General features: G+C 37.7%; 1 protein-coding gene across 3 annotated transcripts in view; it reads right to left on the bottom strand.

Annotated features, from left to right (window-relative positions):
* The window catches only part of Suco (SUN domain containing ossification factor), a 63,594-nt gene extending 50,111 nt beyond the window's left edge, over positions 1–13,483 (bottom strand). For 2 of the 3 annotated variants that reach the window (XM_055624516.1, XM_055624517.1), the window contains exons 1-2: positions 13,142–13,483; positions 1,568–1,679 (exon numbers count right to left, since the gene is read on the bottom strand). In XM_055624516.1, the coding sequence (XP_055480491.1) occupies positions 1,568–1,679; positions 13,142–13,203 (174 nt within the window). In that variant the 5' untranslated portion in view covers positions 13,204–13,483. The remainder of the gene's footprint in view (positions 1–1,567; positions 1,680–13,141) is intronic. The other variant, XM_055624515.1, reaches the window with a different exon arrangement.
* Positions 13,484–14,710: the final 1,227 nt, after the last annotated feature.

Here is a 14,710-nt window from a genome sequence, read left to right as displayed (position 1 = left end):
TGACAAAGAAACAAGTAGTAAAGTTATTTTAAATAAATAAATAAATAGATAGATAGATAAATAAATGCAGTCATAAAAACTATCTCCATCTTTGCTATAAACCAATCTTATTGCATTTGACGCTCAACTTTATTTACATGCTTATTTTTTATCTTCTTCCATCCCTCTCCTTTCTACCACACTTAAAATATAAAATATGTGAGCTTAAGAATCTCATGTGATTTGCTTAATAAACACATCCTATACAAAGCATTCTGTAGCATACACAAAGTAAAGCTTCCATAATTACTTAGAATGTATGTTTCTGTTTCATCTCTTTTGGCACATTTATTAAATTTTTCTGTATCTCTGCCTTTAAATGTGTTTCGTAGAATATGTATTTCATAGAAAGGAAAGTTCATATTCACCTTTTTTTAACCTGAGCTTATGTAGCACATACAAAATATTGCTTTTGCTGAAAGAATTTTCTCCCACTTAAAGTTTGCTTAATTCATTTTTATAACATCTGGTATTTAAATATCTCATCAAGGAAGAAGTTAGAGACAAGTTCTATTGACTATGGATAAAAGTCATAAAGTTTTATGTTTTGGTTTTATAGGAACATATAAACAAATGTTTAGAAGGTTACATCTTCCATCCCAGAAAAAAATTCTATAAAACTCAAAAGTTAAATAATCCAGTCCAAATATCGTATCCCAAACCTCCAAATATGTAAATAAAACTAAGTCATGGTACAAATGTGTTTAACATGTGTATGTAAGTATACATGCACACACAGCTAAACAACAACACAAAAGTCTACGAAGGGAACAATACATTCTGCTGTGCCAATATAATAAAGTGAAAATGTAGCCATCTGAAGAAACGACCAACATGAAAAGGTCATGTGCACGTATCCTTGGAGAAAGAAGGAAATCATTTTGTGGAACATTTTTATGTTATTTTAATGGAAATAAAAGTATTAATTTGCGTTCCTATTTTAAGAATGTGTCTATACCCACAGGAAAACATCTGAACAACTCACAAGAAGCAGTAAGCTATGGTTCCTTTGGAGATGGGAACAGTATATACAAAAATGAGTGTTTATAGTCAGCCAAAGTCACTTCTGTAATTCAAAAATACAGAAAGTTGGAGGCAAAAGATAAATATACATCAACATTTATCTTTATCATTTGAAGCAGTGAAATTATAAATGATTTCAAAACCTACTTATATCTAAGAAACTACCAAGCCTCCAACTGCAAATTTTCCATGCAATATTAATTGCTGATAGCTTTTAATCTATAAGAGTAGATTTCTTTGCAGGAATAAAAGAGCAATTCTTCTTGAATGTACAACATTTTTATTCACTACTGTACAACAGAGTATGTTACCAAAATTTAAATCACAAGCTAAAAAAACAAAATATCTCTAAGCTATTTTAATGTCAAAATTTCCTCAGTAGCTCCCATCCTGTAACAATGAAACAGAAATTGCTACCATATTTGTAACCTAGTACTTTTCAAGTTACTTTCATTCTAAATCAAAACAGTCTTAGAAAGCAGACTGTCAATTCCATTTAGGGTACCTTTTTCTGGAACTGTGTGTCTTCACTTTCTAATGCACAATTATCATCTTGAGAATAGTATGATGTTGAAGCTGAAGAGCTCTCTTTACAGCATACATGCCAACTGGGAAGCCTGTAGACACCCACCACCATCAACAACAAACAACAGAGAAGGGACATTAAGTAAACATATACTTTTTTAAGGGCTACAGCCTGAGGCAATAAAAAACAAGTTCTTATCCTAATATGCTCAAGGACACAACTTTACTATCAGTATGTTAGGAAGGAAAAAAGTTAATCATTCTATTACTATCACTGCCAAGTAATACAAAAATTTCTGGAGAGTACAATAAAAACAACAGAAGCAGTATGCGATAATTATCACAGAAGATATAGAAAGTTGCCAGAGTTAGCCTCCTGAGAAAGTGTCCAGATGCCAAAGACATTTACAAATATTTAAATATTTGTAATTCTAAAACCTGCCTAACCTATTTCAAAACATGGAAGTAAAGTTTATAACTATTTTTACATAAAGGATAGTGGCAGCCAGAAATAACAGAAAGTGTAAAAGCAAAAATACTACAGGTTGGTAGTACTATGAATTACAATGCAACTCTTCTAAACCAAAAAAATTCTCTACAAAATAAGAAAAAATAGAACACCTTATGATTGTTTGATTCAAACAAGCAACAAAAATAAATGTACAAATATCTCTGAGACATCTTAATGTCAAAACTACTTCAGTAGCTCCTCATAATATAATAAAACAGAATTCTCCACAAATTTGTGGCCTTGTATTTCTCACTTTCACTCTAAATTAAGAGAGTCTTAGAAAGCAGACTGTCAAAACTGGTTTAGATAGAAATGTATTTCACTGCATACCTAGGATTATTAACATACCCACTAAAAGACTTCTGGATAACCTTACATAGCTATAAAGATTCTACACACACACACCGTGATATGGGAAACATATGCTATATAATCCTAAAAATCTTTTTGCTTTGTTTTTTGTTTGTTTGTTGGTATTTGTTGTTGAGAGAAGAGTTTCTCCTTCTATGTGGCCCTGGATGTCCTGGAACTCACTTAGTAGACCAGCTTAGCTTCAAACTCACAGAGATCCACCTGCCAACTGCCTCCCAAGTGCTGGAATTAAACGTTCTACCACTACCACCCAGTCAGTACATTTTAAAAATGAAATGAAAAATAATCCATGTAGTTCTGAAACAAGATCAGCATCACTAGTCTGCTGTCACCAGTATCATATGCTATGAGGATTAACAAAGAAGATCCCTATAACACAACAATGTGCAGAGAGTAGGAGATCTTGGAATACTCAGTCCTAAATGGGATGTCTCCATCAAATCCTTCCCTTCAGAAATCAAGAAACCCTTTGGAAGAGGAGGTGAAAGGATTCTAGGAGCCAGAGGAGATTGAAGGACACTAAGGAAACAAAGCATTCTAAACAGCAGCAGGACTGAAGCTCATGTGAACTCAAGAGACTGTGGTAGCCTGCCCTGGGCCTACAGGGGTCTAAGGCAACACGGGTGCCAGTACTGAGAGTGGAAGTGAGCACAAGTCCCCATCCCTAACCCAGAAGTTATCTCCAACTGATAACCGCTCGTAAAGGAAAAATTATTTTCTCCAATGGAATCTCACTGGATATACAAACCACATTTAAGGACAGACTCCATGCCCAGCACTAGACAGTCACGACAAAATGACCTCAATGGCATTTCTAGAGGTTTCTTGCCTCAAAATATTTTATCTGAGCATTATTTTTCTTTCTTCTTTTCTTTGTCTTTCTTTTTCCTTCCTTCCGCTTCCTTCCTTCCCCTCCCTCCCTGTCTTCTGCATATATCTTAGAGTTTCTGATGTTGTATTTTTCAGGTATCTCTCTCTCTCTCTCTCTCTCTCTGTGTGTGTGTGTGTACATGTATGTCTCTGCATGTGCTTCTTGTGCTTCTTTTTGACTCTTTTTCTTGTTAATTTGTTTGTTTCATCCTATTCTGGTTTGCTTGTTTTTTTATTTTTTCCTAATTATTACTTTTTAGAAACCTATTTGTATTCTAATGAGAAAGAGAAAAAGTGTAGATTTGGGTGGGTGGGGAGTTGGAAAGGAGTAGAGGGAAGGTGAAACCATAATTAGAAATAGTGTATGAAAAAATCTATTTTCAATTTTAAATGGTACCAAAGTGGAAAGTGAAGAATAAAATTATTTTAATTTACAAATAATGAGTTTATCTGTATTACAGATGAGTTTATGTAAGTGTAAAATACAAAGGACTAACTATCATGAATTAGATACAAAAATTACATTCCTAGTTATAAAATGTTATATTAAGTTCTTATTTGCAATAAATAACATGAAAACTATTAAATCAAACTATTTGAGAATGCCAATATTAGACAAGTGCTTTATTTAAAAAAGTCATTTTAACACAATTCAAAATATTGACATGTAAGGAAGATTTGAAAACCACATCCAGAAGCTACAAAAGATGGATACCTTTCAAAAATAAAAAATAAAAGAACTATAGACTTTTAATTCCAGCAATAGGGAGGCAAGAGTCAGGCAAATCTCTCTGAGCTTGAGGCCAGAGGCCAGCCTGATCTACATACTGAGGTCAGCCAGGGCTACACAGAGAAACCCTGTATGGGGGGCGGGGGGGAAGTAGGCTAGAGACGGCAATGTCTCTATATTCTAATGCATATAGAGACTGATTAGACCTATATAAAGTTACAATTACAGCAGTACTGACATAGGAGGGTCAAAGGGACTCCTTGTCTTGTGTCTAGAAAGAGAATCTTCAAGATGACAGAAACAAGGAACACAGGGCAATCATACTAGATGAAGGTTATCAGTAAAAGCAAGTCAATATTTCTGGGAAAACTAGAGAAGAGAAAAAGAAACTATTAGATTGTTCAACATGAATCAACTATAAATACTGTTAGCTATAACAAGAGAAGAACTAAATACCAATCTAAACCAAACTATGACGTGGTGACTATATCAGTAGCACGTAAAACAATCTAATCATCTACGGTAAGTAGAAAAATAGGTAGTTAACACTTATACTAAAATTATTTCAGCAATGAAGAATTCCTCTGGTACTAACATATATTAATGTATATCTTAATATATATTCTTATTACATATTTATATATAATATATTTTATATATAATATTTATATATATAGTTTACATATATAAATATATTTCTTAACCTTACAGTTTGGAGCTCTTAAAAGCTGCTTAGCTTCTGCTTGGTCTCTTAGTAGGTAAAAGCAGAATGTTATCTTTTTCAGTCTAGTTGAGAAAATTCTGTTCTATTGATTGCTGATAATAGTTCAGATCATTACTAGTCAGTCACTCATAGGACTGATCTTGGATTTTCTCAGCCACCATTCTCCACATATCAAATTCTATTCAATGACTAATCAATCACAAAGCACTGAGCACTGGAAGCAATGTTTTGCATCTTAATCTACCATTAGTAATTTTGCCAGTAAAATCTGTCCTTAAAGCTGCTAGAAGTAATCATACACTAGTCATACTTAAAATGGCATATTTTAAGAAAGTGTGTAAGATGTATTTTCCTAAAAATCTCAAATCAAGGTCCTTTTTCTATAGTAATTTTCAGTTCAAAATACAAATACAGTTCCCAAATAAATTAGTGCCAGGCTAACAGTACAGTCTGGGTCCAACAGAAATACACATATAAAACAATAAAAAATTTAAGCCTCAGAAGTAGGTTAGGGGCTAAGCCTTCAAATTTTTATCCTTAGGCAAACAAGATCATCTAAAAGAATTTCACTAAGGGGCTGACAGAAATCAAAAGCATAGGGCTGGAGAGATGGAAGGTTAAGAGTACATTCTACTCTTGAAAGTGCCAGAGTTCAGTTCCTAGCACTGGAGTTGGGTAGCTTATGACAGACAGCCTCTAAATCCAAGGGCTCCAAAATCCTCTTCTGGCCTCCATACACACCTATGTTCACATGCACATACCCACATACAGGCATGTATAATACACAAAATTTTAAATAATAATTTTTTTAAAAATTAAAATAAAAAGTATAGGGCTACTGTGGCCATTAATTTTCTTATTGTAAGTATTCTTTTTTCTCCAGGCTGCCAAACAACCATGCAAGAACTCATACCTTCCACCTCCAAACATCTTCTACTTCAACTACGACATTTTATCAACACTCCCCTCTTAAAAGCATTATTTCTGTTGTCAAACATTTCAACCTTATCAGACTCCTTACATTGCTGACAAAGTAATCTTAAATACCTCTTTCCATCTTTGTTTCCTGTTTCCTCCTTTCTATCCTTTTACTGCAGCTCAGATAACTAAGAGTGTCCTCTGTGTAGCAGAGGCTGGCCTTGAATTCCAAATCCTCCCCCTTCTTCTGCCAAGTGCTGGGATTACAGGAATGCAGCAGCATACCAGGCCTTCAAAGCTTTCTTTCTTTGTCATCTTTCTTGATTCCTATTATCTGCAGAAACTCAGTGCTGTTTCCAAAGTCAAATATTCTCCTTCAAAAATTATTTCCTTTGTGAAGACAATTCCAGTCTTTTATCTCTCAGGCCTGCATTTTAGTCCTATACAATTCTGAGCTTAGTTACTCCATTCCCCTTCAACTAAAAGATCATTTCTCTTTCAATTTTTTATTAACGCTTCCCTTTTTTGGGGTACACTATTAACACACGCTAACACATTTTTCTCTCTTCGAAACTATTTCACAAATTTACAACTTAATATACAGGGATTTGTGTTCTCATCCACAGTATCCAAAATAAAGTAGCTTCCTTTTCTTGTTTGGCAGAATCCTACAAGTAATGCAACACATAGCATAGGAACCTTGGCAGACATGTCGATGGTGAAATGAGTAATAAGAGTGTTGAACAAGAGCACATCAGAGACAAACTAAAACAGTTCTTTTGAATCCTAGCTTAACGCTGTATCTTTTGCACTACAGTTGCACTACAGGGCAAATTCATAATCTATTATAAAACCAAATGTGCATAAATTGTGCTTAATGCACTTACTTTATTCTTCATTTCTAAAACCACATTCTTGTGGCAAACTTAATTACTGTTTCCATGTATCTGTCCCAGTAAGTTTCTCATCTCTGAAACACATCTAGCACAACGACGTCAACATAACCTCCTCAGAACAGCTTCCCTTGCTGTATATTTATCATCTAGTTCTTTGGCTTCACTTATAAAAGTCACCATAATCTCACAAATATATCTGCTACTTTTTCTTACACTTAACTGCTTATTACCACTTCTATCCATTCCTTATTAATTTACTCGTACTCTTTCCCCTTGACAATTAAGTGCCATCTGCTCACTACAGGCAGTGAAACACATACATACAGATAAAGCCATCATTCATATTAGCAGCAACAGTGTATCTTATTTCAGCTCATGCAGCACCTGTTCCCACAGCAGAGTTTATGACTGGGCACATACATTCAAGCCTTCCTAGCAATTCCAGTCCTATTTTCATTTAATAATTACTACGAAAAAAAATAATTACTACGAAACTCAATTTTCTGAATGATTCTTAGTATTGTATTCCTAGAATGTTGGTTGAATAAAAATAGTTAAGTTCACCTAATCCAGTAACACTAAATTGAATACAAAACCAAAAACATCCATAAATATAGTCTCTTCAAGGTAGGAATCTGAGTAAAGTGTACTTTTTAAAAGAGCTTCAGATTGTCAGAGGCAGGAGGATCTCTGTGACTCCAAGACTAGCCTGGTGTACGAAGTGAGTCCAGGACAGCCAAGGCTACAGCGAGAAATCCTGTCTCAAGAAATAATTAATTAATTAATTAAAATAAAAAAATAAAGAGCTTCAGGTTGTTAGCTCCTGCTGTTAAATCCTTCCTTGGCTGGTCTAGGGACCACCATTTTCAATAAGAAATCTAGCCCAAGGATATCAACTGGTATACAGGCAGAACATAGTGGTTAAGAGAACAGAAGCTGCTCACAATTCCAAACTATCTAAGTTTTGGATCCATCCCTGTGAGAAAACATTGCCAACTTGCTTAGTGTCTATGTACCTTCCTTCTTTATCTTTAAATGAAGATGTCTATACTAAAAGGGCTGCATATTTCACAAGTTATAATGATCATAAAAAAGAGTATCAGGCCCTTTCTGCTACTCTAATATAGATATATTTCTGTATTATGACAAGCAACTTACACACAAGGCTCAAGTCCCACACTCATGCTCTTTCCCTCTGTACCAAAGCATTGTGGTAACAAAGTAAGATGTGAAGTAAATTTATGAGAAAAATAAAATATTTGTAGATTATAAATCCTAATATTATAGCCTTTCCTATTTTACTCAATAAGTTACCAAAGTGAATGAATGAATCAAAACATATATAACAGCATTTAATATATAACATAAAATGAGCTTAGTGCCTAAGAACCATGCCAACACCATAAAACATTGACTAGCAAAGCTAGGTGTCATTTTTACTTTTATGTAAAATACAAAAATCACTCTAACTAGTAATTAATTATAAAAATAAAGTTATGGATCTGAGGTGTAGGTCATGGTAGAGTTACTTGTCTAGCATTTGGGATGCCTTAGGTTCTATATCAACATACAGAAAAGACAAACCTTTCAAAAGTAAGCAAACCTTTAAAAATTTTTTGAAAAGCACTCCATTTATGAAACAAGTATATCCCAAGGGATTATAGTTTTATTCTGCAAATACTCAAAAGCAATTTTCCATTCCCTTGTGACATGTGGAATTATACTTTGTGAAAACACTCCATAATATGGTCTTGAAAAACAAAACAGATAATGCCGGTAAAAACTGTGTTTGCTCTATGTGTTATATAGCTGGCACTAAAGAAAAATCTGAAATACATAAATCATTGTTTCCTATAAGGTGTTCTATTTATTTCCATATGTATATACAAACTACAAGGGTATATATAGTATTTATATGTATAATGTTCAAAGCAGAAGAGGACTTGAGAGACAAATCAAGTAAATACTTTTCTAAGCTTCTTTCTTTTCATTAAAAGTACAAGAATGTTAGCTATACATGTTTGATTAATTTCTCTACTGAGATTGAGAAGTGAAAGAATAATTAACTGGTCATGAACAACAAAATTATGAGATGATAGTACTCAAAGACAGCCAACTATCAATATCTTTGTTATTTTTTAAATTGTCTTCCAAGTTTATTTTTACTTACATTCTAAAACATCTTCAAATGTTTAATAACCTTAAAGGGCAACATGAGCCACATTTCCTAAAAATAATTCAAAGAATATTATAACGAATCATCTGCCTTTTTTTGGTTTGGACACAGATGCTACAGATTTGCATAAAGATATGCCACCTTTTCACTAATCTCTTCACACTAGAGCAACCTAAAGCAACCTAGTTCACCCAGTTTGTATGAAGGAATCTAGCACTGTTTATAATGACCCTACACAAGCAGCAAATGTTATCCTTTGAATACACATCTCAGCAAACCTGAGCTTTTCCCAGTCTTTTCATATTAAATTACAACGAAAGTCATCAAATGGTGTGGAGAGGTATTACTTCATTGCTTATTTTGAATATCACTTTATTCAGAAAAATAACCAAAGATTTTTCTTTAAAGTCTCTACAGAAGCAGAAAACAAGTCAAAAAATTTACAGATAAGAGACAGAATAGGAATTTTCAATTTTTCTACAATTAAAAGAAAACAGTTTTTATATAGTTTCTTTTTTATTTTTCTGCTCATATATTAACAAAATAAGAAACGAAAGATTATCAGAGGAAAAAAAAAACAAATAAAGAAATAGAATCATAACCCAAGGGGGAGGGGACTCTCATTCATAAAAACTAGATTGACATATGTCTAAGGTCAAAAAAAGTCATCTTGATTTACACAGCTACCAATGCTCTCCCACTGTGTCTCCATTATGACCTACCACCTCCAGAGTCTGTCAGCCAAGCCATTCTATCTTTGATAGTAATCTAGTTAAAGTATCAATATGGCCTACCTCTTTTTGTTCTTATTTAACCTATTTCACTTGCTCATCCTGACCTTGTTAAGAGTTCACCTAAGCAATAATCAATTCTCTTAAAACCCTACCTCCTTTTTAACCCTTCTCCATCCCTACTAAATACTCTAGATAACACCACAAAAATGTTCCCTCTGCTTGTAACACAAGTCTCAAACCTTGAATATCCACCCTGGAAACCTTTAATAGATGAAAAACTGATGTTCACAGAAATAACTAACCCAAAGGCATATGACTGATGATAGGACAGGAAAGATACTCTAAAATACAAACTCTTCATCTGATGCTCCAATATCCTTTGTAAGTACCTTTATTGTATGTCAAATATATCAGTTGTTTAAATGTTAGTCTCTTCTCATTAGTCTAAATATTAGCTCTCCTAAGATCATCCTTTGAGGCACAGAAAGAAGAGATATTAAAAACAAAAAGCCTTTACTAAGATTAATGTTAAGGATTTATGGATCTTAAGAGTTAGCTGGAGACACAGCAAAAACTGCAGGAACTATAGCCAGAAATGCAAAGGAAGAGTGGAGGTTTACAAGCAACGGGGTTTACTTCCAGCACACCATGACTCAGTATGGTCTCTACACATGTGTCCAGCTAAGACTAAGGAACTATTTTGTTGTAACTAAACCCTTACAACATGTATTTTATCAAAAGACAGCCAATAAAGATAAGTTTACAAGCAAAAAACAGTAAGGAACCAGGAAGGCTAAGAAGACTAACCAGAATAAACCAAAATGTAAATCACCTCATTTACATTTGATATAAAATAATCTAGTCAATCATACAGTTCTCACTAGAAATTACTACTATAATGAAAACAAATGGTAATATTAACAAAATGTTTTTATCTTTCTAACTACATTATATGTACTAATATACTGATGTCATATTGGTACATGTATATAAATTACAAATAATTAGACACATTCTAAAGGCACATGCACAAGTTTTACAAATTAGGGGCCACATTCGGAATAGCTACTACGAGGCATGGATCATATCTTCTACTTCAGTGTGATGACCAACTTCCCTTTGCCAATGATGGGAGAGTTCTGTATTTCCAGCATCTGAATATTGTACTTTATATTATAAAAGACCTCAGAAAATTCAGAGTTATGAGAAATGGAGATTGACCAAAGGTAAACCCAATATACTTAAGTCCTATAGTTAAGCGAGCCAGGAAGATGAATCATAAGCAGATGTTGACGGCCAAATAGAGGTTGAAGTGATGTGAGACAGAATCCATCCAACACCTAGAGCTGAAAAAATCATAATAACAGTCTTCCCTCAGGGTCTCCAGAATGAGCTAGTCATGCCACCATAACTACTTTGGCCCAGTAAGACTGATTTTGGACTCCTGCACTCATACCTAAAACTATAAAAAAAACTATGTGTACACCACTGGGTTTATGGTAATTTGTTACAGCTGCAGTAGGAACTATCCAGGGGGCTTCTTAGACATAACAGTTTCAGTACTAAAAACAAGATAGGTTGCTAACTCAAGTTTTCAAGAGTCACAATGTTCACTATCCAGTGCGCATAAGAAAAACACCTTTGAATGCTTTTGTGATGAAAGCCACAGCATGTTCTTACTGTTTTATGAAGAGTGGCCTATGTGTTACCTCATTATTTCTAATACTGTGATATAAATGGATCAGTTTTATCATACTGAGGCAGTAAGGACTAAAGTTCAAAGGAGTTCTACAATCTGACCCAGTGGACATATTTAGTAAGTGATGATACCATATCTGTCTAATAACATGGGCCTATTTAACCTATAGTCAAAAGACCACTGTAGTGAGGGGCCACTGTTCCAAGCTGCTGAGGTTTGAATCTAAACTCCAGAATGCAGTAGCTGCTTAACCTTAGCCTCTCTACTTAGTCACCTGTAAAACACAGAATGAGGTTAATAAATAATACCTGCCTAGGAGGGCCATGCTGACAAAGATGCTAAAATGTACACATGCCACATGCTTGGCACAGCTGACAGTCAATATTAGTTCCCACTGCTGTTGTGCAGCTATGCTACAATTATACCTAGAATACATTGTACTACTTAACCAAGAATTGTGATTAACAGTGTAGAAAAAAAAAATAGCAACCAGAATGAATGAGATGGTTAGGATGCATTTTTTTCTGTTAAGATAAATCCACAGTACCCTAGGCAGAAAAGTCAAAAGCAGAAAGGCTTTATCACAATATATCCAATTACTGCAGTGTAAGACCAAACTAACATACCGTAATGTTAGGTATGGTAAGAGGGTAAAAACCATAGAAATTGATTATAATATGAACACAGAGCACTCAATCTACAAAACAGGAGTGGGTAACAAAATTTGGAGATAATGTCTGAATGAGAGAGCCAATAAGAAAGGCTCACCAACTCTAAGAAACTGATGTCCAAGTCTGCACTGGTTTCAGATACCCGTTTCTGTTACGGAGTAAATATTTAAAGGGTTCAAAATGACAAACAGAAGACCAAACATTTTGTTCTCCAAGACAGTCCTTCCGCTCAGATTTTCTCAGACAAGTGTTTTCTTTCCCCCTTATTAATACATTATCCTACGTGAGCAACAACGCTACAGCTTCATGGCCTCTGGATTCCATTACATAGTGATAAAAACGGAATTACTTTTGGTGTCTTGAAGATATAACCCAAATACGGAAGTTTGTCCAGATTTAAATACAAGAGAAGAAATCACTTTGTCAGAAAAGCCATCGTTTCAGTCACCATGCCTCTGAAGGAATCCCCGGAGAGAATTACTTCGGAAAGAACAGCCTTTCCAAGTACACCTTTAGCAACCCTCGTTTCACATGCTATTTCTGCTCCTCAAAAACCAAAGACGGGCTGAAAATTAACTTGAACTCCATCAAGTTTCAGAGACAACGAACGAACAGGTCGCAAAATAGCTTACTCTCACGGTAGCAAAGGACGTGTCCCAAAACTACGACACACACTACATCTGTGATAACTCTCTCCATCAAGCTAACCGAAAAAGGACTTCATAAGGCACGCCCCCCCCCCCCCAAGACCCACACCGCCGTGGTTCAAGAACAGCAGCCCCAAAAGTACCGGTGGGGAAGATTGTGCAAGAGCTGACCAGAAGAACAACTGTTTATACGTTACTCTTAACCTCATGACGACTCACGTTCTCAAAAATCACAGGTCCGGAACCCATCACACCTGACTCGCCCATGCCCTTACCTCATAAAGAAAGCAAATGACTGACAGTAAAACCGGGTAACTCACTCACCAGCTTTCTGAACACTTTACAAACTGCCCCATCTGCGGAGACGGAGTACCCGAGTACCAAGGCACAACGTGATCCCCAATATCCCCTTCTCTTCCTGTTGGTCTCTAGGCAAATTCCGAAACACAACTCGAAAATCTCAGGAGGAAGAGCTGTGCTGTGTCCCTTGCTCGGAGGCAACCCTAACAGCCGAAATGACTTGGGGGTGTGACCCGACCGGCTCCCTCTCTCCTTCCACCGCCCCCGACCCCCACGCAAAGTCCCCCTAGGCCACCTCCTACTCACCAGACTAGAGAGCAGAGGGAGAGGCAAGAGACCAGGGCCAAGGCCCGCCGGTACTTCTTCATCTTCTCCTCCTTCTTCCCCCTGCCAGGAGGCGGCACATCCTCCCTGTAGCAGCCACAGCCGAGGCCAAGATGGAGGAGCCGGAGCAGGAGCGCGAGGATGGGATCGAGAGTCCGCAGGGCTGTGGCGCTGGGGAAGCGGTTCGGCAGCGGCTCGGGGCCCGGCCGGCCTCCCCGAGAGTCCCAGGGGAGCGGGAGCAGGGACGCCTCACAGGGGCGCTCCGGGGACCGCCGCCGCCGCTGTGTCCGCCCGCTCGCCCGCGCCCGCCTCCTCCGGCCGTCGCCGCCACTGCCTCCCCATCCCCGCCCCGCCCGCCCGGGCCCTCGCTCCGTGCTGCCAGCGACCAACGGCCGCCGCGTACTCGCCTCTCGATAGCCAATCGCCGGCCGGGCCCCGACACCTCACCCTCCGCTGAGCTGGAAGGAGACGCGTCACCCACGTCCCTCTCGGCTCGCACTCTACCACTATCAGCGCGGGCCACGCCCCCTCCGCTGACAAAGCTTCAAAACGCCACAACCGCCGCCCGGCCTTCGCACGTCCCGCCCCCTGGCTGGCGCCGAACAGGAAGTCCTGTGACCCTCGGCCTTCCGCCTTTGAATGGACCGCCCCCTTGGGCTGCGCGCGCCGCTGGCGCGCACGGCCACCTGGGGGTTGTAGTCCTTCTACACTAACCCGCTTTTCTTTCGCCTGAAAACCTGCGGGTTTGATTCTAGAATTTTAGAGTTTCGCTTCTCATCTCCAGACCTACTAGCTTTGTCATTGTTACGTCCAGCTTTCTACCTTTGAGCATATTCGTGGAACAGCCCAGAATGACTGGAGAGGGTCAGAAGAAAGCCATACTAATGTAATTTAAAAGTCGGTTTACCGGTGGTTGTGGGTCGCGCTTATTGAGGTAGATGCTGATTGGAAGGTAGAACGAGGCGTGTCGATGTTTCCTCTCATATGATTGGCTGGCGCTGAGCGACTGAGCTTTTCTTTCACCTAAGTGAGAATTTATGTCTGCCCACCAGGTTCCTGAGATAGAGCTTTGGCGTTTAATTTTGTTCTCAGGCTTTGGGTTCGCTGCTGCGAGGCAGAACACTGCAGACCCTCCGCATCCTATGGTGCCCCGAAAGCAGGGCAAACGACCTCCTAACACATACTTGCTGTGGACGGGGCGGGGATGGGGGCGGGGAGAAGAAGAGACTCAGTATCTTAGATCCACGGCGTGAAAACCCCAAATCTGTGCAAAGCTGAGGCCCAAGATCCTAATTTAGGGTGCGTTGACGTGCAACTTCAGAATGCTTTGTGGCTACTGCTAGACATCTCCTGATCCTGAAAAGCAGCTGTTGGAAGAGACAGTAAAGTTTGGCCTCTTAGTATAATTCTTCATTCGTCCGGTATCTAGTGGCACATTTCTCACAGACTCTGACACAGAAACCAGTCGTTTACTGGTGGATATTTCTCTTACTGGATAAAAAATGTAAAAGTGCAACTCAATTGTATTGTTTTTATGGCCTTTTCCTATCG

This window comes from Psammomys obesus, unplaced genomic scaffold (genome assembly GCF_907164565.1).
Source record: "Psammomys obesus unplaced genomic scaffold, mPsaObe1.curated_primary_1811, whole genome shotgun sequence".
Taxonomy (NCBI): Eukaryota; Metazoa; Chordata; class Mammalia; order Rodentia; family Muridae; genus Psammomys; species Psammomys obesus.
This window is presented reverse-complemented; position numbering and strand designations above follow the sequence as displayed.